A 24,744-nucleotide genomic window follows, 5' to 3' on the forward strand; every position below is an offset into this window, starting at 1 on the left:
ATGCACTCGTTCACTCTGGAAAAGGCGAAAGCCTGTCAGAAATCTACAACACCAATAAGCTACTTCCAAATGCCACCACCACCACAAAAGGTTCATAATTTTTTCAAGATACGTACAGATTTACTAACGATTTATTGGCCTAAAGTATATTATCATAGTTAATAATTTTTAATATCAATCTCTGTTTGACTATAGGTGTCCCCCACGATCGCTTTAAGTATTTTTTTTATTTTTGTTTCAGGCCCGTCATCGCCAACTCTGTCACGAACCCCATCGGAAAACCGGACCGCTCTGTCAACGCGAGGGGCTGTCTAGCGATTACGAATTCCCAGGGCCCCGTTTCATTTTCGAGGCCATTTTCGTGGAATACGACGTTGTTCGGTTCAGTTCGGACAACGACTACGATACGTATTTCACTTTTGACGAGTTTTTGGCGTGTCTATACGTGTTCCCAGGGCTTATACGTCATAAAAGCTGAGATACTTTGAAATTTGGGATGAATAGTACACTTTTAACTCCAAAATGAATCCTGCAAGTATATTCTGTAACTTCTAAATTTATTGCTAATTTATAAATTGATTAATTTTGTGCTAAAATTTCAATATATTACAAAAATAAGCTTATGAAGGGAGGGCAAGAAGAGACATTTGCCTCTCTTCTACTTACTGTGTGATGTTTGAGGCATCATCCGAGGGAGGGTTAATACCCGGGAATAAAATAATAGTTCGGAAGATATACGAGATCATAAAAAACTATTTTCATAGGTCAGTGTTTCGCGGGTTAAAAGAATTTAATTTGCAAATGGATTGTCTCTGTAATGTTAAGTTTAACTTTGGATACGTTTTTAGCACTGCCTGACTACCTACTTTTGTTAAGGTTAGCTCCAGTCGACCTTCCTCTTAGTGCAGCATCTGATATCTGACGCTGTCGTAGACTTGACTCCTGAAATCTGGAGTCATGTTTGTTGTGGCTTGAGACAATGAGAATACCTCTTTACCTAAATGACACTACATTATTTAGTATGTCGAAGCCATATTACGAGTATATTTTGAGTTTCTTCGTCGCCAACTATTTTTGGATCTCTTTCGACGTAGATGATTCCAGATTTCAGGAGTCAAGTCTGTGGCAGAGTCAGATACCAGACGGTTCAATAAGGCAAAGGCGAACTGGAGCAACATTTACATTGAATTAACCCTTTCGACCAAAGTTACGTTATCTAGTTTGTTTACTGAATCTAAATGAACAATTCTGGTACTTTCACATAACTCCTGAACTAAAGTCGAGAAAGGCAGAATTAGCTCGCAAAGGCCAGCAAAGATAGTGAGGAATAATCATATGGTTCAGTCCCCAGATTCACTTAGGGAGAGGATTCGAGAATAGCGCTCCTTTGGCTTGGACATTAAGGCCAATTAGTATCCGATGTACCCGAAGAAGGATAGAAATATTTACATTTGACTTTTCGACTATAACAATGGGAGGTACTTAGGAGTCTCAATAGGGGGTTACACTATTTAGGTTTTATTTCTCCTGTCTTGTTTTCATCATAGCTTGGATGATGGAGAAGTAAAGTAATGTAAAGCTGAGATATTTACTTGTACGTGCTTTAGTTTAGTATGCCTGTGAAATGTTGTACGCTTTGTGAACGCCACGCGACGCGTACAAAGTTTTCCTTTCTAGTTTTCATCGTGTCTGATGGAAAGCTTAGCGCGTTTGTAAACTTCGTTTATTATAACAGTACTCCGGTTTGAGTTGGTTGAAAAGATATACCATGAGCCGATATGTTCATCAATAGAGACCATCTATTTACGACCTATAAGCGAAGTGGTGGATTGGAGCACATCAAAGTTCAACAACGGTCGATTTTAATCTCCATGAGAGGCATTCGGTGCACTGACGAACAGTATCGGTGAACTATATTTCCCTTTAAATCCTCTTCTACTAAAATGACAGGGTTTAAAGCCTCCACCGGTTCTCTTTACACTTTAATCATTCATCCACGTTATTTTTTTAACAACACAAACAAATTCACTCAAATATTTTGCTTAATTTCATATGAAAATAAAACTGAAATTATAAACATGCGGAATGATAATATTTTGCAAATAGTATGTAAATAACCATTTTGATATAAGTTAATTGTATAACGCCAATAAACCCCATTAAAGCAGGAATTAAATTGTTTTTGCACAAATTTTCTTGATTACGATATAAACAGTCGTCAAGAAGAAATTTAACTGGAATAAGTTTCTGTGGAATAATAACATGGGAAATATGAATATACGATAAGCTTTAATTTTTAAGTTTTATTGCTATGCTACCAGGTTTATTTTCTGAGGTAATATTTGTCCTTTAGTCCACGCAAGGTTGCGGAATAGTCTTGCAAGAAGGAATCCATTATTGTACAGGGATGCTTTCAGTTTTTTTCTTAAATGTTCTTGGCGAAGACTTCTCAGTTTTACTGCGGAGTAATAAAGTAAAGTAAAGATGTCTTATTTTACCAGGCGAGGTTAGGGCTAAGAAGCCCTCTCTAACACTTAACCTGGGGACCAACGGCTTAAAGGTGACTTCCGAACCACCACCAATGGTCGGGCAGGCGGGCTGCTTGCAAGGACAGGATCGCTTAGCGGTCACCCATCCAAGCAGCAGCCACGCTCGACGTTGCTTGATCCCGCTACACAGCGCCATTGGTAATAATACGAAGCCATATGACGCTGTTTATCACACATTGGGATTAAATTAACAACCTCAAAAATCCGAGAAAAATAGTCCGTGAGTTGAGCCGTTACAGAAACAAAGTTGTCCCCCTGGTTGCAATTCTATTTTATGATGGCATAAAAATCATATTTAGTTTTGATTTTTTTTAGGATTACAAAAGGACGGCAGTATCCGATAAAGTAGCTTCTAAAGTGGTTATACTAAGGTCAAGAGATTGTTACGCCCCTCTCTATCGTTACGCTGAGATTGTTTAATTTTTGGGAAGAAAAGATAAAGAGGTCACCCTCACAGATAGCAAGTTTTAAATCCACGCTGATAATTCAGGTAAAATATGAATTTATTATCTTCTGAGAGTGGCTTACCTTATCTGGTAACTCTTCTTGTGAAATTGAGTTGAATTTTCTTAAAATGGTGTAATATGTAATGCAATGTAAATACACGTATTTAACTTAACGGAAGCAATTTTCTTTAGTATTTTACGTATAAAACTTGTTTGCTCAATATGTTAGTGTACTGATTACTATTTCATCGATTATAGCTCTACATTTATTCCGTTATACTAATAAGGTTTATTCAACAGTACATTTAAGGCAGAATCGGGTACTTGTGCTATTTATTTTTATTGTAATATTATACCATATGAACCATATCAATGTAGTTTTATAGGTTTTTAGTTGAATAACACTTTATGGTAATAGCGAGTGCCTTTTCTAAATCCAGAAAAAGTGAAAATGTGTTGATTGACCCAAGAGAAATTATAGGCACTGATTTAGCAATTTTGGGCAATTTTTGTAAAAAGACCAAGTTAAAACCGGCTGTACGTAAGGACGCTACTTGCCAGTGTACACATCGCAGTTTAAGAAAATAGCATTATTTCTAAACAACAAGATTCAAGGAAATAACAGTTTAAAATTAAATATTACTGAAGGAAGTCATCCACTTTAATATAAAACATATAAATCTCTCAAGTCAAAATAAATACAGTAAAACAAATTATATACTCTTTTTCTTTTATTAGCACAAGAAGCTTATACATTGCACTTAGTCCTGTAAGAACCTTTGCGCTGCTTCCGAAGTGACAGGATATTCAGGATGGGTAAGGTTAGGGAGTAGGGGCCGCCTCATATCGAGATCCATGAGGAAGAATTAGGGCACTACATCTGAAAGTCATGTCCCCCCGGGAGAAGGGGAGGCCAGCAGGCCAGTTTCAGAGCTGCTCTGAACCAGCCTCTCCAGTCAAAATACGCAGGGGGTGGCATACCCTTGTTGAGGCTAGCAAGAACCTCTGAGGTTAGGGAACAAATCCCACCAACTCCAACAGTCATCTCCCACAGTAGACTAGACCTATCGAATTGCCCATGAATTCCAGAATCTCGACATTTGCGGTTAGTGATGTCCTGGAAATCCATAAGGTTGCCCAGATTTAAGTTTTTGCTGTGCCCAGTGGTGGGTTCAACTGGAAGGTATAAACCAGCTAGAAGTGACCCCTGCTGGGTAAAAAAATATATACTTATCTCTAGCCATTTTTACATTGACGTAATCTCAAAATGATCTCTATTGTTCTATTAAATGTCTACTCCTAAAATAATACAAACACGTTTTTATTCTTTTCCGCCTTAATAAAATACTTCTTAAAGACTACTATAAGCAGTTTAAGAAAATTGATCGAAAACGTAGTGAGTCACCGTAGAGAGTTTTACAGACGACTTGGCGGCGGTTAACCATACTAGCAATACAATGAGTCGACTCTGTGGTAGCAGCCATTGAGACAGCGGTCTGTAATACCCTAGTGTGACAGTCTTGAACTAACAAAACCTATAACCGGCTAGTACACACTTCAGGCACAACTGGTTGTTTGGATCGTAATGCTTATACTCGTTTTTACGACTTTTTTAAAGAGGTTCTATCGATTTTAAAACTGAATTATATGACAATTTGTAGATGTTAGCCGACTGAACGATTGAAAGTTTTAAACAGGAGAGTTACGGCGTGAATGGGTCAGCGAGTGAAATTTGGGAAGAGATAACGCAAAACTTTTATAGACTTGAACTAGCTATTGATTTCATAAATATTTAAGTGTTTAATTATCACCATAAGATTGATTATTTCCATTCGGTTTTAAATGGCTTTATCTGAACGCAAATATCAAGTAAAACATTTCTTATATTAATAATGGACACCAGGAGATATACAGCTACATATTACTCATCATAACATACACATTCGGATACTCCTCCATAAAATACGACTAATTACTTATTTATTTTCACCAAACTTGCTAGAACCACAGCAAGACAGTGAAATAAAACTGGACTACACGATTTGTGCGACGTCACGCCCATGTCGATTGCTCTTGTTAGCCGTCCTTCGTGAAGCATAATGTGTGTCGATTCTTATTTGATTTATCTATTGTATAGTTTTTATTTCTAAAAAATTTGGGCCAAATTAATGAACCTGTCTCTTAAATAATTGCTAAACATTCATGGTGTATTAGAAAGAAATATGACTGTACTTTCCACAACGATTTTCAATGCATTCTCAAGGCTGAAGTCGAGAATTCGAGATGTTTACATCGAGCGCAGTAGTAAAATTATCACAATCTCAGATACCTCCGGATTTGAATTTATCTCTAATTACCTCATATATAGATCCATCAAAAATTGTATAATTGATAACCTTATCCTATTATCTTATGAATAGTTGTTACCCGCATTTTTTCACGGGATTCTCTGTTGTATTCATAGGCATATGCTTTGTAAATGGCGTAATAAACACTCCTTAAAATAAGTGATGGTCACTTGAGATATTCCAATGTCCTGATCAATTTAGAATAATTGGACTTCAACTTTAAAGAGCGATGTTTTGGGGCCCTACATTGCCTTTCTAAGTTGAGTTCATAGGCATATGGTTTGCAAATGGCGTAATAAACACTCCTGAAAATAAGCGATGGTCACTTGCGATATTCCAATGTTCTGATAAATTCAGAATAATAGGATTTTAAGTTTAAAGAGCGACGTTTTAGAGTAGGGCCCTACATTAAAGATTCTCTGTTGAGTTCATAGGCATATGGTTAGTAAATTGAATAATAAACACGGCTGAAAATAAGTGGTCACTTGTGATATTCCAATGTCCTGATCAATTTAGAATAATTGGACTTCAAGTTTAAAGAGCAATGTTTTGGGGCCCTACATTTGGGATGTGAAACAGCTTTTATAAATATCAATGAAACAAGCTAGATTCTTTTTCAAACATCAACATATTTCACAATGTTTAAATAAATAGCTCCATCAGTGTCATTAACACTTGAACGATTTTAGGACAGAGTGGAAGATTGAAATCCGTAGTATTCTTAGTAAAATCACTTTTGATGTAATATAAATGAGCCCTCTGATAATTTGAAATCAGAAATAGGCATGTGTGAGGTATATATTATTTCGATGTTAATTAATTAAGAGCTTAAAAAACTACACAAAACTAAAACTGGCTCTTATTTCAGATTTATCGTATTAAGAAACATTCCTGGTTTGGATAAATTATACTACACACAAACCATAGTAATGTTTCATGTTTCAACGATAAAAAAAATATATAATCAGTTGAGAAAATTGTGGTGAAAAATTGTCAAATTCTGGGCCTTGTAATCTTCTCCTAATTAAGGAAATATATAAATATATATATATATATATATATATATATATACATGCTGGTTTAAAAAAATGTGTTTTGTATATTTTTAGCCATTGTATGTGTTAGCCTTGATATTGTTGGCCCAATCATGAAAATATGTAACCTAAATAAATATATTTGAACATTCTTTTTCGGTCAAAAGCGAGTCCAGTCAAAAAGCGTCAGCTTTCCAATACTAAAACCTACTTTTTGTCTTTCCAGCCCCTTATAAACGATTGCCCCGCTGTCCTGATCAAAAAGTATATACATACGTTGGTTAGAATAGTCTATGTCGGTCATAAAGCGGTTACTCAGGTAAATTCAATTTACTTCCGGTACAAGGTATTTCAGGTGCAAAATATAGTTCTTCTAGAGGTTGCAACAATATTTCAGACGTTATGGGTATATTTTATGACAATGCTTTTGTTTTTTATATTTTAGTAATTAGTCGTGTGTTTTCTTTTTAGGACATCGGGAAGTTGGAGAAACTAAAATATAGTTCTTGTAGCGGTTGCAACCCTCGTTAAAACCCTTAATGATGCTGGTTTTTATGGAAATGCTTTAGTTCTTCTAGTTAAATGATAGGGCTTACATGTGCCTAATTTTACGTCTCTGTGATAAAGAGAAATTGGAGAATTAGTAATAAGTGAGGGAGGGCTTTGCGTTTTATATATACAGATAATTGATATATACCTACATATAGAGATAATATATTGACAAATTATTAACTCAGTGGAAGGAACATTAATACGAAATATTTTTATAAATGCTCTTTTTTAAACCATATAACTGATAACTGTTAAGGTATTATTAAAATTAACGTCTCATTTAGTTGCCCTGAACATTATCTTATTGCATTTTTAAGTAACGCATTCAAATGCTTAATTTATTTAAGAAAACCTAGGTAAACTCGTATTTTTCAAATGAAATTCAAGCGAAAATGTTAATAAGGCCATTTTAAGGTATTTTGGGATGAAAAATTGTAAAATTTTCCTTCTAGTATTCTACTTCAAAATGGGGTTAGAACTGTATCACACCGAATAAGTCTTGAAGTAATAAAGGCTAGTACTTTACAAAGTCAGTAGAATATCTCCTATTAATAAGTTTTCTTTATTCATTCAAGTCACTCAAAGCAAAATCCTTGAAAGAGACAGTACTGAGAGTATTGAATGATCTAGGTCTAGACATAACACTGTACAGAGGTCAGTGCTCCTACCATGCCTCAAATATATCAGGTGTATATGCAGGGATACAAGCCATAAGATACTGGAGATGAGTCCTAAAGTAAGTGCCTTGCACCAGTCACACTTTAAACTTGGCTGGCAATAACGCTGGCGAAAGTTACAGTGGGTCTTTATTGTTTCAATATGAGTACACATTTTTAGTCCTTCAACATATAGATGGGATACACTCATATCGGACCTTAAGCCAAAACAACTAGTTGTGAAAAGACTGAGTGACACCAGGTGCTCAGTCAGTGCTGATGCTGTCTTAGCACTTGAAAAGTTTATACAGAAATTCAAAATGCTCTTTTAGAAACTCATGCAAGTAAATATGAAAAATCTACAGTTAAATCATGGCTTGCCAAAAGGTGAACTGCGGTTGTGAAATGTTTATGGAACCGCTTACTTGAAAGACTGAATAAAACCAGTATTTAAAAAAAGGAGATAGTAACATGAAGATAGCAGTACAACTGCTGGAGTCACTGAAAAACTATGTTTTGGATGTAAGTCTGGATTTTTCAGCAACGGAAAATGAAGCCCAAAGTTTATTGACGCTGTTGATAAAAAAATTCCAATATAATAAGATGAAATAAAATGATTGAAAAGTAGAAAGAAATTTGATGATGAGACCCTAACCTTAACAGATAGATAATGAAGTAATATTACAGGGAAGAGATATACTGAAGTGAAAATATTCAATGGAGTTTGTGAAAGATTTGTTTCTGAATTTAAAAAAGACAAGGAAGGCTTGAGCATATTTTAAACATTTTTCAGCACTTGTTTTGTATTCAGGATGATCAACTTTCAAAAAGTCATCTAAAGAATCTATCCGAAGTTTGTCAAATGACGTTTACGGGTCATTCTTGTTGGATCAGTTAAAACACTGTAGTGAGTAGGCCCACCGTAGGTGAAGAAACGTGTGGAAGAATTAGAAAAAGTTGTATAATTTTATAGTGCCAATGAAACATTGTACGTATACGTGCAATGTTTCAAAGAAACACATACGGGCTCAAAGAAACCTTTCTCAATCTAGAGACTATCTTGATAATCTTTGCAACAATACCAATATCCAATCCTTCGGGTGAGAGATTCTTTAGTGTTTTGAAGAGGAAATACCTACCCACAATTATTTCAGAAGATCATCTGAATGACTTAGCAATTCTCTGAATTAAAAGTAACTCTAAAAAAATATTTGCTTTTTGTTGACCAAACCAGGTAGGAAAAAATATTGCTACAGTTTCTTACAATTTCATTATGTTTAAATTATTACTGCTGTTTTTAAATGATCCTTAAAAACATTTTATAAAATTGTTTCTCTATACGTCATTAAAATTTAATTAACAACAATTTTCATTGTGAAGCAATTGTCATTAATAAGCGTACTTTACAGTATACAATTCTTAATTATTGAAGTTCATTCCTATGGGTAACGAAAAAAGTTACTATTAAACTGCAGACAAGGCCCCTTAAAGCCAAGATGCGACGGGCTTCTAAAAAGTATTGTAAAGCAATATCTATTCAAAAGTATCTATTTGTTACAAACATCCCTACACTTTTTCAGTCATGAGGTGACCTTGAAGCCTATTCTATGTACTATTCTCCCAATATATAATTGCACCATTTAATGTTTGATATTTATTTGTAAGCATACATGTTGAACTTTTGATAAATTGGAATAGATAATGGATTCAAGTGGTGCCAAGCTATTTTAAAGATAATTTTCATGTAAATACTTTCAACAAAGGTGACTTCCTGAATGTTGTCACCATAAGTGTAATATCAGGTGATAGCACAATCAGTACAAGCTGATATCGACACATATATAACAGGGACCTGATAGTCAAGCTGAACACAACAGATAGGCATCTGAACCACAGAAGAGTGAACTCTCCATTGACAATGAGCGGCAAGTTGACCCCTAGCACTCTCCTCACCTGCAAGACCACCGGCATGAAAATGCCTATATTTGGTCTGGGCACTTTTCAAGTAAGTTTAACTGCATTATCTAATTCTGTGACAATTTAAGCTCTGTATGTTTGAAACATTGTTGCTTGAATAACTAATAACATTGATTGAATGTAAGCATTTATAAATTAATTTTTAAGAAACTGTATACGACAAATGTTAATATCATGTAGGAAATAAATACTGTATGTCTTATTATCAGAGTAAGTAGTTATCTTTTGTTAGATTACCGACATTTTCTGCAACTATAACAGTAAATGAGCATATCACAAAATATTTAGTTACTTCAAATTTCGAATTATACAAATCGTTTTTAAAATAGTCAGGAGTTTGATATTCCAATCAGGTAAAATACAAAAGGTTTAATATTTTTTTTAAATAGTCAATTAATTTGGTCTCCTAACGTACAAATTTTGTATTGTTCGAAATAAAGGATATAATAATATTCAGGAAAAGAAACATATTTATTTATTTATTACCTCATTTAAGATCGAGTAAATAATATTTCACTAATGTAAATTTCAAAGCAGTTAATGTAATCCACAAATTTCAGATACAATTTGATTTTGTGGAATACTGTTCACATACGTTTAAAAATTCAAGTAGGCAAATTAAATTTCGAATAAAAGATTTAATTTTATTTTCAACCTTAGTTAAATACCTTAGGAAACTACTCGTTTGTTCACAAATATTGTTAATGTGTATTATTTATTTATCTTGGAGGGCCTTAGAGCCCGATGGTTTTAGTTCGTAAATATCCAATGGCACACGAAAAGGATAACAGGAAAGGATCCTATATATATATATATATATATATATATATATATATATATATATATATATAGAATAGTTTTAGTATTATGATATGAAAAGTCACACTCATTCAGTTTTACTTTATTGTTGTATTAGATTAATTTTCTACTTTAGACCGTTGTAACATTGTTAAATGAGCACGCCCAAATAAATGTAGACATATTGGTGCAACGTTCCTTGCTGTTACACAATGCTAATTGTGGCAGTGTATACTGTTTTAGTAAGGTCAAATAAACAGTCTTGAACTCGATCTTGGTTTGTTGATTTTACGTGTTAACTTCCCTGTCCGGTTTGTGGGCTAACCTTGATTCGCTGAGTTCTCACTTCGTAAGTTCTCGGTTGCAAAACATAGTTGTGTAATTTTATGTCTGGTATAAACAAATATTACACATAAATGGTATAAAACACAAGCCACAGCTATCATTTTTGTAAACTTTGATTCGAAATTTCATGGAATTTCATAAAATTGTCTTTTATGGTTTAAGTCACATTGTTGAAGTTATTTTTGAGAAATGTAGGCGAGAACGTCACAGAAAACAATATTATAGTATATTAAAAATCTCTCTTATTAGAATAAGGGCGAAATAACTTTTTGTTATTTTATTAATTTGTACGTAGTATGCACTATGTTTTTGCAATTTGATTCCTTTCCAATTATTTCATACAGGAAAATTTATGAACTTTGATAACTATATACAGGATGAGTGGCTCTTGGTGTGACAAAATTTCTTTGGGTTATAATGCAATGTAAATGTGATACAATGGCGGTTATAAAAAAGTATAACTCCACAAAATTAGGTCTGAAATGAATTATTTTCATTTTTTTCTAAAAAACCTGTGTTTTTGTACGTAAATCTAATATTTCTCAGCAAAGTATAGACATATGTGAGCAAACTACACAATTTTTTAGATTCTCCGTTAAATGTTCGATTTGAAAAAGTTATCGGTTCAAACGGTAAGAAAAGAAAATTAAGCTTCAGGTCGATTTAAATGGCAAAGTTGCTAAATTTCAGAAATACTGAAATATCATTGAACCCCATCTTTTTACCACACCCTGTACACAAGAATGTGTCAAGTGATATTAAAAACTTTGCCATTTAATAGGCTTTAAAATGGAATGCCATACGACCATAGTTAAGTATTCGCTTACCTACTTTTATCGGTTTACAATATTACAAAACATGCAAGATACAAAAAGATTAATACAATTTAATAACAACTGTACTTAATTTTTATGTTTTATAAAACTGCCTCATAAAACAAGGAATTGAAGATTACAAAAAAGTAAAACAGTTTAAAATAATTTGTGGATGCTAGTTATGGATTAATGGTCGCTTCCTTTATCAATGTTTTAATTCCTTATCTTATCACTTTTACCTGTATTGTACATTCATTCCTTATCTTGTTTTGTACGACCAGTGTCCACATGAATTACTTCTGCCTCCAATAAAACTATTTTTCTGCTCAATTTAGTTAAGTGCAGGCTTGCTATTAATCTGCATAGTAGTAAAGAGGCAGGTAGTAAGCGGCGATTATGTTCCAGAGTTAATTATTTACTACAAGCCGCTAACATATTATAAAGAAGTACCTTATCGGATAATTTGGCATGGGTTAATAACCATCCATATTTTATTGATATTGTTTGTACATTCCATTTCAAACACTCTTTATCAATTTGTTTTAAGTTGGAATCTATAACAACTAATCAATTTACTCGATACGTACGTTATTAAAGGCATTATTAATTTAAACACAGTAAAAGTTCTAATAAAACATACTTTTAGATGTTATTGATTTGTGACAAGTGACTTTTTGGTACTTTTTCAGTCTTGTAAATTTCTTTTAATAATAATTATGATACATTTAAATGTAATTTATTATAAGTTTAGTTTTGACCAGGCACGTCCAGGATGAAAACTGGCACACAAGTAATCTTACAAATTTCAAGAACAAAATCAAACATTTCGAAGGATCATTGACTGTCAAAAGCAAAATATTTATTGATGTTTGCAATGTGTAGATGAACAACGAACCCATGGTGAAGGCCATGAACAGGGCTCTGGAGTTGGGGTACCGGGTGTTTGAGTCGGCCCTCCTCTACAAAAATGAGAACATCATCGGCCAAGTGCTCAAGGAATGGTTTGACAGCGGCAAGCTGAAGAGAGAAGATGTCTTTGTAATCACAAAAGTAAGTGTTTTCCACAAGAGACCAGGTGAAAATACCGGTATTAGTTAAATCCATTGTGTATCTCTCAGTTCATCTCCAAAATTACGAGTTCAAACTCAGTAAGATGAAATGTAATCAAGGTGTACACTTACTAAACTTAACGTAGTTGCTTAATAAAATCTTGTATTCTATAATACACTCCAGTAAAATTACATAGAAAATTAGGAATTTAAAGTATTCATTGAAAATTAACCTAAAAATCTATGATACAGATACCAGACAATATGTTCAGTATCTCAATATATTAATTAATTATAAGTTGTAGATACGAATTAAAACAATATGTCAGATCTTACGTATTTTTTATGGTTACATGCATATTAGTTTCTAGTTACTGAATAATTTAAAAATGATATCTGTTTGACTTGAAGATTACAAAGCAGTTTATGGTAATGTAATGCATCGAAAACCATGAGACTGAAAATAAAATCTTCTGCTTTACGCGATGTATATAAAACTGCAATCCCCTCTCCGTACACCTCGTCATATGATCGGAGTTATAATTTAGCCAGTGGCAGTCCAGGGAAGAGAACAAAGGACGTTTTGGAAAGGAGAAATATTCAGTCCGATGAGCGCAACCCGAAGTGTGCTGAAAGACTACAAGTAATATTAAGGAAACAGGATTTTCCAAATGTTTGCCATCGTTCAGTGATACAAAAAATCAGTAACACTACGTTTCGAGAACTGCAATCTGATCTATTCTTCAGGTAAATAACTAACCTAACACATAGTTAAAAACTAGGAGAAAATAAACAAACCATACCAGCTTGTTGTGACACGCATAAGTCAATAATCATAACCACCATATTGTGTGTCATTTTCTCTATCTATAAAACAGGAACTTAATAAAAAACAAAACACAACGCTAATTATGTATACTGAACTACATAACTCAGTCGTTGTTCGTTGGTCAGCGAATGCAGACCTATTGTGACCTGTACACTGTGCATACTGGTATGATTGGTTTACTTTAACATAATTTATAATTATGTGTTAGGTTAGTTATTTACCTGAAGAAGACATCAGATTGCCGATTTTGAAACGTAGTGTTGCTGATTTATTTTGTATCACTGAACAATAGTAAATGTCCGGAAAAATTCTATTTCCTTCACAATCCTTCCATCGTAAAAAACTTCAAATGTGTTTTCTTAATATTCACAACTAACTGTTACAAATATAAATGGCCATGTTTAATGTAGGCCTACTAACTATTATGTTACAAATCTTGTACGCAACAAGTCAACACTACGATTTCTCAACATAAAGTGCGCATCTCTCATTCAACATTCAAAATTACATTGACCTGCATTGCACACCCACTAACTCAATTAGATCAGTACATCTGCGCCCTAGTCCAAGTGTCTTCCTAGTTGTACGCCAGGAACCCCTCCATCGATTAAAAGGTTCCAAAAACTATTTGAGGTTAAAATCCTAGGTCTGATCTAAGATTCGGATTTTTACAAATGGTCTTCCAGAGACTAAAACATTGCTACAAATTGTTGTTAAGGGGTTACGATATTTTGCCACTCCAATATATTGTAAAGCTTGTAAACTGTAATAAAAAGTTTTAAAGTTGACATTCACATGGTCAGTTGAAAATGTAATTCATTAATTTAAAAAAATAAAGTATTTATAGATTTAATAATAATATACAAATTTCAATAATTCATTATATTTAATATTTTTAAACCTACAATAGTTTATAATTTTGTGAATACAACGTTGTAAACAATAATGAGTGAAAAACAGTTGCCAGGCACCTACCTGAGACCTGAGGATGTCCGAGATGCAATAGATCAGCAGCTGAAGGACCTGCAGTTGACCTACGTTGACCTGTACCTGATTCATCATCCCGTTGGAGTGCAGAGAGCAAACATTGGGCAGACCGCTGGAGGTTAGTCCTTCATTAATGTTACGTTCACAAGGTCACTCATTATCTCATTTAATTGAAACTTGTAAGACAAACTCCAGTGAAAATGTGCTACTCAAAATGATTTTCTTTGACCTTTAACTTTGTTAACCCTCAATCAAGGTAATAATAATAATAATATTCAAAATTAAATAACTGTAGTTAAAAAATTAAATCTAGGCTGTATAAGATGTGCTTTAATTCTGCTTAATTGTTTAAGGTGTAGCAAACCATAGAGCCATGGTGTTGGATATGAGCACTGACTTGGTAGCTGTTTGGAGGGTAAGTATCAGTGGCATAAATATAATTTTTGGGGTGGATGAAAATAAGTATGATGTACTATCAAAATAAAAGGGAGGTCGATTAAGATACCATACATAAAATGGGGCATATTTTACGGTAATTGTTGAACAAATATGATCAACACAACCAAATAAAGACCAAATAAGAGTTAATTGTGAGCAACCTGTGTGTTCTGAAAGAAATCAGTATTTACTCACCTCTTCAATAGTAATTGTCGAACAGTTTTTTCATAATTGCAAAAAACCGCTAGAATTTATTTTGGATTTAAATAAATATAAAACAGTTTTGGGCTGACAAATGGATCAAAAACACGAAGAAGGGACTAAGGGCAGATGACCCAAAGTTAACACGAATTTCCAGTTGCGTTAGTAATTGTATTTTTGTCAGATGGTTATACGTTATATTGAGACTTTGGAACATTAAAAACCATTTTGGAATATAATGTATCCATAATAATTACAAATGTAGGTTTGTGTGTCCTTACAAATATCTTAAAGTGAACCCATATTAAAGCCTATTATTTCATCGTAATAACAAAATAATTACAAGACATGTCTTGAATCACTAACTATTCCATGCTTCATAATATCCTATGTTCTTCGAGCCAAAATTTCTTATTATTTACTTGGTAACAACTGAGCCACCGTAATTCCAAACTCCTGAGTCTCACTTTCAGAAGTGTTTAAGTTTATGATCTTCTAGGTACCAGAAAAATTGGGTCGAGTTGACTTTTGATTTGTATCTGGACTCTTCTGACATCTCTCTCTCTCTCTCTCTCTCTCTCTCTCTCTCTCTCTCCCTCTCTATCCTCTCCCCCCTCTCTCTCGCTCTATCTCTCTCGCTCTCTCTGTCTCTCTCGCTCTCACTCACTCTCACCTCTCTCTCAGCATGATTTCTTTTTTCTCTACTTCATACGTTTTGGTTCTTGAGCTTTGGAGATCCTTACAGGCGCACCTAATCCATAGATTTAGAGGTTATCAGGGAATTTGCAAACATAACCTTTGGCTCTGTATAAGCACATTGTCTTTGAATTCGTTTGTCTATGTTAAAATATATATTTTTTGCCGCTGTGCCTATCAACTAAGACGCCACAAATGGCGTCATAATTCTGCTAGATCGGGCAATCATCAAGGTAATGAGGCTCAGTATATCATAAGAGTTCTAGCTTCAAGGATCCTGGTTTCTTAGCCTTAAACTTAAGATCCTATGATGGACTGCAATAAACAATGTAACAAGAATATAATATGATATTAGTTATCATCATTTTTGTGCTTTTTAGTGATTAGTTGGATACGACTTTCTGAAGATGATTTTCCAAATCGTACACGTGTTTCTTGAAAATAGTTTTTCAGTGATGTTGACTGGATAAGCATATTATTTAAATTAATTATAGTAATTTAATATTTTTTACTGTGTTATATAAATATCCGATTTCTCTAAAATCCAAAATTGTGTATTTATGGAAAAAAGTTGTAAAACAAAAGTCCTCATTTTGATCCTTGGAATATAATAGAAAATTTAACATAATAAAAAAGTATATTAAAAGATGTATATATTAGACCATCCAGCAGGATATTAATTTAACTTTTAAAATGTTTTTTTCAGTATGGTTGAATGGATAAGCATAGATTATTATTTAAATTAATTTACTATTTTTATGGAACTCTGTATTGTGATATACAATAATTTCTTTAAATCTAAACTCGTGTTTTTTGGGGGAAAATGTAAAAAATAAATGATATGTTATATAGTTGAAATATATAATAGAAGTTTTAACATAAACGTCAAGTGAATTGAAAACTTGCATATATCATTCCATCGGACCTGAATATTTGAACATTCGTGACTTCATAATTCGTAGAAGACGGAAATTCTTTACTACTAGTTTACGGTAGATAAACGAAATACGAGTATATATGCCTGTCAAACATGAATATATCTAGGTTTACAGGTTCACCAAGAACATTTTACATACATCAAAAATCCTCTAAAAAATTATTTATGTCAAATCTAATTCTTTGCAACATTTGCAGGAGATGGAGAAACTGGTAGATCAGGGACTGACGAAATACATCGGGCTGTCGAACATGAACGTCAAGCAGGTTGAGAGGATCTACCAGATCGCCCGCATCAAGCCGTCTAACTTGCAGATAGAGCTGCATGCTTATCTACACTGCAACGAAGAACAGCAACTTTGCAAAAAGCTTGACATGACTCTTACATCATACGCCACTCTTGGCTCTCCAGGCCTTGCCAAGGGAGCATTCGATGGGTAATTCTTGCCTTTGCTAATGTCTCTTTTTAATTCGAGAGATTATGTACATTATTGTAATCAAATTTTTTCTGAGGTTATATACATTGTTTCAAAGTATAATTTGGCATTATTAAGTCTAGGTATTGCATATTTGTGACAAATTCATACCGATCTCTCTCTTCTCGATTCGTAGTTATCGAAAATCACTTGCATGTAAAAAACTTAATTATAACAAATTACACAAGGCAACACATTTAACAACGGATGATTGATTGGTTTACTATTATTTATGGTAATATAGACCATTATGAAGATTAAAGATCCAATGGTAATGAAAACCTACTTTTAATGATATTCAGTAATGCCCTACAGGGTTAATTACGCTTTTAAAACTTTTGTATATTTTGTAATGTTACAGATTTTGTTATAAAAGTACTAGAATAGGTTTCTTAATGTTCTTAACCTGTAATCTAATTAATTTAACTTGATTAAGCTGAGAACGAACTTGTACACCAAGCTTTTGTTCGTTGGTTGCTTGTTATCTAGGTCTGATGGTAATAAAGGACTTAAAGAAGAAATTGGACGAAGCTTAAAAATAGTGAAGCTTTTTGTTCTAGTAGAATTTATACACTAACTATAAGTAAAATATTTTTGAAAGCAACTAAATTAATAAATATCTTTATTATTAAATGTTTTTTTCAAACTAAAGTTTGATGCTAATGTTTACAAACGGATAAATATTGAACTTGTCACTGCTATTGAACGTTCAGCTTCGTTTCTTCCAAATAACTTAAAAACAATAATAATTATGAATATAACATTAACTAGATCTTTAACATTCTTTTAGACTACAAAATAATACACTGCTTACTAGAAATATTTTTATAATTTGTAATTTTTTAGATCCGAGACTCCTGTAATAAATGATCCACTGTTGAAGAAGATAGGCGGCAACTACAATAAGTCTCCGGCGCAGGTGCTGATCCGCTACCTCCTACAACTGGGAATCGCTGTCATTCCGAAGAGTGTAAACCCTGATCATGTCAAGGAAAACATTGAGGTTAGTTACACATCTGACAGATACAGAGCGACGTTAATGTTTAGGTTTAGTTGTGGACTGCATTTTCATGGGAGTTATTTTTATGATACTGAGCTTTTAGTTGTGGAATTTGAACAAGCAACCGTTATTGGAATACTACGTGGAATATTACATGCAACCCTTTCGATTGTAATCGATATTGAGCAATGTGTTTCATATTTGTCATTCACTCTATCGTATGCTTTAGTTACTATGCTGTTCGAATTAATTGGGACAAATGAAAAAAAACCAATTTTTTCCTAAAACATTAGTTTTTAATCATTAGATACCTTATTTAGATTGAACAATCAATACATTAGTATGAAGTATGTCCTCCTTTAGCAGAAATGACCTCACCTACACGTCTTGGCATTGACTCCACTAGTTTAGCACACATGTTCTTGACTTCATCATCGTGAAACCAAACTTGTATAGCACTTGTTATCATTTTTTCTTTTGTAGTGCAATCCATCTTAGCTAAACGTTTCTTGAGAATATGCCATAAGTTCTCAATCGGATTTAGGTCGGGTGAGTTACCAGGCCAATCAAGCACTTTTACTTTGTTTTCCCGCATAAAAGTCTTGACCAATTTTGAATTGTGGCAAGGGGCTAAGTCATGTTGAAATGTTCCATCAAATGTTTCCATAAATGGAACTATCCGACTGCGTAGTATGTCGATGTATTTGGCTGAATTCATCATCCCATTGATGGGAACTAAGCTCCCAGTACCATTTGTGGTAAAAAAACCCCAAAACATCTGTTTAGAAGGATGTTTAACAGTCTGTTGGATATGACCTTCTCGCAAAGGTTCACCTTCACTCCGCCTAACAACACTTGATAGATATCCCTGCACAAATAAATGTGATTCATCACTGAAAATAACTTTTTTCCAGTCATCTACAGTCCATGATCGGTATTTCTTAGCCCATACTAAACGTTTTTGCATCATTTTCTTAGTAAGAAATTGTTTTTTCTTCGGTTTTCTTGCCTTTCGACCAACTTCCAGAAGTCTTTTCCTTACAGTTGAAGTACTCACTTCAATACCAGAATCCAACAAATCCCTTCGAAGGTCTGTGCTTGTCTTTCTTGGATTTATTTTGCTATTTCTTATTAGAATTTTGTCAGTTCTTGGAGTTGTTTTACGTTTGCGCCCACATTTTCCTTTTCTTTTTGGAGACAATGATCCGGAATCTTGATATGTTTTTAAAATTCTGGAAACACTAGATTTTCCCACACCAACTGCTGTAGCTATATCTCTCACAGTCATAGACGTGTGTTCATTAAGAGCAACAACTTTAGCACGCTTCCTAGGTGTTATATCCATCTTTGAAGAAGCACGTAATAAACGGAACACAGTACCACAACCACCGACCGCCACAAAGAAAGGCTCACAACTGAAGGAATGACACTCCAAAACCAGTCAAACAAGTTTTTTTACAGTCAAGGTCAACCCAGCACACTACTTCTATGCAGTTATAACCGGTTTGAAGCGGTCTGGGACATCACCAGTTATCACAAACTAACAAAGACCAGAAAAACATGTTTGTCCCAATTAATTCGAACAGCATAGTACCATAGAACATATCTCTCTATACCATACTTTAATTTGTCAATAAACTATTCCGAAAATCTATGTCATATTCCTCTCCAATGATTTTACCCAATTTATCAAACACCTTAAGTTACTGTCGTTATGTTATTATTGGACAGAATCACATAAAATTTACTAGTGTAGATTCTTAAACAATATTAATGTGTTTTAAATTGACTTTGAAAAAGTGATGAGGCTTTTTAGTAAAAGCTCCTGTTATTAAAAACAAATCTTAAAGTCCAGAAGATCAAATGTTTTCAACTTGCTTTGTCTTCTTTTGAGGTGTAACTTTCAAATTTCACTATTTATGAATTTTTTATAAGCTATCTCATTTTATTCAAATATCTGAAGTATTCACTTAGAAAAATTATTGCATTGCATCAGGGTTGGCCAGTTACAAAAATTTCACCCACTGAAAAAAGTACTAGAAACTTAAGTAGAAAAAATATATTTGATTAAAATAAAACTTTATTAAAATGTGATAAGTTTTTCATTAAAGTACACTTAAAACTCATAAATACATTGCATTAGTTCAATAGCGCATTTTTACATGATCACTTTTATTTATAGTAGATAACATATTAGTTCGACTGATTATATAAGGAATATTACGCAGATTTGAATTTAAAATTAGAAATTTTCTTGCAAATCCCGATACCATCATTAAATTCTTATTTATATTATTGCAATATTATTATATTATAACATTTTAATATGGGTTTGAATTATTTTCTTAAACATTGTTGATATTTTCTTAGGCGTTTGACTTTGAGCTGTCTAAAGCTGATATGCAGCAGCTGAGCGGTCTGGAGAAGGGAGAAGCGGGAAGACGGTTTGTTCTCAGCCAAATGATGGTTCATCCAGAGTATCCATACGCTAAAAAATGAGATATAAGAGTAGATGTTACTAAATGATAAAATAAAAATGGATAAATATACTGTTCATAAATGATTTTGGATAATGATAAAAAATGTTCACATCTTCCCTATCATAGTGTGATGGCATTTGTTGTGTTTTAATCAAAACTACTAATGATATTTTAAGTGTTTGTGTTACAGTTAATTTCAATTGATACAGCAATTTGTTATAAAACTTAAATATGAATTTTGTAAAAAAATAGATAAAGCCTATGTATTCTTTATAAAAATTACATATTTGTGTATTATATAAGAGTTATTTTTTTATATACACCACCTTATCCAACACCATTCAAGTGTGTATCGTTTTATAAGTCGAAAGTTTGACCTACTCTTGTATTTTTCCTGTATAAAGTAGTCTACTGTCTAATCAAGAAATGTTTACAGGACAATTTATGATATTTTTTAGAACTCAAAAATAACGATATACTCTCAGTAAAATTGAAACGGCACTATCTAATTTGTTAGGTGTACTGAAATTTTATGGATCCTGTAATAATAGTCACATGAAAAAACAAACATATTTAAATAATCTTGGTGAAATAGAAGATATTAGTCAAGATATGAAAAAGATGCAGTAGTTAGATGAATGGTTTAAATACAACCCAGAATTGTTTCTGTGTAAAAAACGTTAAGAATGTTCGGGCGATGATTTGACTGTCTTGGATATAGAGTTCTTATTGAACTAAGCCATTTATATTCCCAATATCAATGGACTAAAGGAAATTTTTAGTATTTGACCTTCAGGTATTTCATTACGTTCAATGGAACGGAAAAAATATTTAGAAATTTTATACATAGCTGATCGTTGAAGGATTTATAAGCAGATGTGTCTCCTGGAAAATGTAAACTATGCTCATATGAATATTAAAAGCTTCTAATATGCTATGACTTGTTAACATAGAAATTACTTTTTAGTTCTGATCTTTAGCTTTACACGATCATTTTAATCTTCTCATTAGATTGTACAGTGACACTTTCTAATTTATAAATCACCATGGAAAACAATTATAACTTGTCAATTAATTAGCTCTAGCATGTGACTTTTTAAGTTAAAACCCAAATGTAGTTGGTTTGAATAATATATTACTAGTCATTTAAGAAGGTTTTATTTATTGGATCTCTTCAGGCGACCAAGCCACCTGCAAATGCTTGCCGCAACATTCAGTCTTATGAAATGAACGAGTTGCGTGTTTGGTTGAACAGGCTCTGGTCGTGACAACTGAAATATCTATTTAACTCGTAACAGAAAAATGTTAGTTAAAACTTACTTTAGCTGAAAAACACCACATAACTAACATTAATAACTTAATAACGAGTAACTTTCCACATACAAATACTTTTATTTTGCTGGCCATGAATCTTGGCTCCACAGGTACGGATGACCGAGTAAGCTGATAATCATGTTGTCACCATAAATCCTAGACCACAAAATTATTGCTTTATGTCAAGGCATTACTTAATGTTGCAGAAAACGCACCGGTATGCTGAGTATTCAGTATATAAAAATAGGAGTAGTATAATTTGATTTAAGGTATTCTATAATCAGCTGTTAAATATATTAATAAGATTGATGATGAAATCACATTCTAAAACACAGGATATGTAGGATAGATAAGGTTGAAGATATTTGCAGTCTCCCGTTGAGATGCCATGAGAGGGGCAACGGTAGTATATCTCATTCATGTCATTTTGGAAGGGGGGCGGGCTACCAATAGGCTTTAACTATAAGGGACTCCACCAATTCCAACAGATATTCTCCGAAGTAAACTAACCCACCGACCAACCCTTTTACCCCAATATCTCTACAGTAATACGTCCCTCCTAGACATGCAAAGAGTTTCCCAGATACAGGTATAACTGAAATATCGGCTTTTGGTCTACCCAGAATAGGCTCTACTGAAAGCTATAAACCAGCCAAATGTGAACTCTTCTAGGAGACAACTAACAAGTAGTTGGCTTAGAATTAAGTTTGTTATACTGTCTTGAATTGTGAAATGTTTATCGGTGTGTATGTATGTATCTTACTGTACTATAACACCGCTACATCACTCAGATTTGCGCTAGTCAGAATTCACTAGATTTGCGCTATATGCACTAACAGGTAATTTATACGTTGGCCGTAGGAAGGCGCTGTTCAAGTGAGACTCCTGTGATTTATGTTTCTTGCTCAGATAACGTTGACAGAAGAGATATACGTAATATGACAGCTGACACAAATTAGGTTTCTCACTAGGTTTTCAATTAGTATCTTGTAAAACAATTGAAGAGTTATATTACCCATTAGCGATAAAAATGGGAAATTTGAGAGAAGCTAGCCTATTAGATTTTTTATGATCCTGACTAATAAAATGTGCTCATTGTTTCAATATTAAAAAATTAGTTTCTACAAGAAATTTTTCTGCACCAGTTCTCAGGACAGGCAGGTAGAGGGGTCGAATGGACCAGCTTGGTTTATGTGCGGGTGTAATCAGCTGATTATATTAAACAGCTTAAAGAAGCTATGATGCTCACCAGATTATCAGACGTGCCAGAAATCTAATCTAAATGTGAGTTTGTTGTCAAGGTACCGCAGCCATTTTAGTAGGTTTTATAGATATCGATCTATTACAATCGGAGTCATAACGGAATTTCGGAGAGATATTTTTGAATTTTCGGCGCACATAAGCTTCATAAACTAAAACTACTACAATCCAAACGTATGTGTGTGTGTGTGTGTGTGTGTTTGTTTGTTTGTGTGAAGTGGTAGAATATCCTGTATAATCTCTATATTCTATCAAATAACTATATTCCGTAAAAGTTATAGACGTTCTTTTCTAAATTTTTTTTTGAAACGTTGAATCTGACAGTTTAGTTGGCTGCTTTGTTGATTGGCTTACATATAGAAAGATTACGTTTTAAAAGATTACGTGATGCAGAGTTCTGTGAAAAGGAATGTTCGCTCCTATCAAACGCATCTTCATCATTATACCAGATATGATAAAACACAAATAAAACGCAAAATTTTATTACATGTAAACTGCTAAAACGAGATGGCGATTTATTCTCTACCCGAATGTCTGTTAACCGAGTTTGTCATCTGTATGTTCAACGTTATGCACCGAATACAATGTACAATAATTTTGAAGGCAGCTTTCATTCACATGGGAAGTGATGTGAACCATTTTCATAGGTCTATCTTAAATGAGTCCCTTGGTCTGCATATCCCATACAAACATTGTGATGGATGGAAGAATAATCTCCAGAACCACATGATTTCAATCACAGATGTTTCATCACCCACCTTTCCCTAGCGGCTGAGAATAAATATAAATGGACATATGGGTTATGGGAGTTTATAAATCTACTTTCTCCCATCCAGGGTTGCGAAAGGATTGAAAGGTTTGCAATTATTTTGAAGCTGCCAAATTGAAATGTACCCGTAGAGTACACAGTCCTGATATCCCTATTAATCATCAGCCTGTGACCGTTAAGCTATCCACTTTTTATCTAAGAACGGTTGTCGTCAAACAACAACAAATTTTTTGAGTAAAACCTTAGTGCTCTACCTCGATACATGAAATCAAGTAGTTCTTCATATATCTATACTACATTATATAATTTATCTTTTTTACCTAACACCTTCCTTCTTTTTCAGACGGATAAACTACTTGGAGTGGTGGTCTATATACGAGATTTATTTTCACTGACCATCACAAGTGCATTATGGTACTAAAATTTTCATAAAATTGTAATATGTATGAAATATAATTCTGCCGTGTTTGGACGCAAAATTATTCACCGTTAGTTTATTTAATAAAGCATATTGGAAGTGAATTCACACATATTCTCTTCGTGGTTGTAGGGATCGTTTTGGTTCATAGGGCGTAAAGGATTCTTTGTGGTTTCTATTTTACTCCGTCCACCGTTATGAAAACATTAAATATTAAAAACGCATCTTGTAGCAAAATTTAATTTACTTTATCATGGTATAAGACTTATTTTGTTCAGAAGAACATGTTTTAGATTGTGGGATTGTTTTTGATTGCAGTGTTTCAATATTTTTACAGAACTGCAACATCACTGGTTTCAGCGTGATCTAGC

At 33.4% G+C, this 24,744-nt stretch overlaps 2 protein-coding genes across 2 annotated transcripts in view; one reads left to right on the plus strand and one right to left on the minus strand.

Annotated features, from left to right (window-relative positions):
- On the plus strand, positions 1-20,909 carry LOC124355704 (1,5-anhydro-D-fructose reductase-like). Its single transcript, XM_046806863.1, has 9 exons — positions 1-90; positions 242-408; positions 9,434-9,590; positions 12,403-12,570; positions 14,359-14,503; positions 14,739-14,800; positions 16,855-17,093; positions 17,979-18,135; positions 20,503-20,909. The coding sequence occupies exons 1-9, from the start codon at positions 1-3 to the stop codon at positions 20,629-20,631; spliced, it is 1,314 nt and encodes a 437-aa protein (XP_046662819.1). The 3' UTR covers positions 20,632-20,909.
- Positions 20,177-24,744, minus strand: part of LOC124354277 (pulmonary surfactant-associated protein D-like) — an 18,018-nt gene continuing 13,450 nt past the window's right edge. The window contains exon 7 of the mRNA XM_046804610.1: positions 20,177-20,620. The gene's annotated coding sequence lies outside the window, so the exon portion shown is untranslated. The remainder of the gene's footprint in view (positions 20,621-24,744) is intronic.

This window comes from Homalodisca vitripennis, chromosome 2, assembly GCF_021130785.1.
Source record: "Homalodisca vitripennis isolate AUS2020 chromosome 2, UT_GWSS_2.1, whole genome shotgun sequence".
In the NCBI taxonomy this organism is placed as follows: Eukaryota; Metazoa; Arthropoda; class Insecta; order Hemiptera; family Cicadellidae; genus Homalodisca; species Homalodisca vitripennis.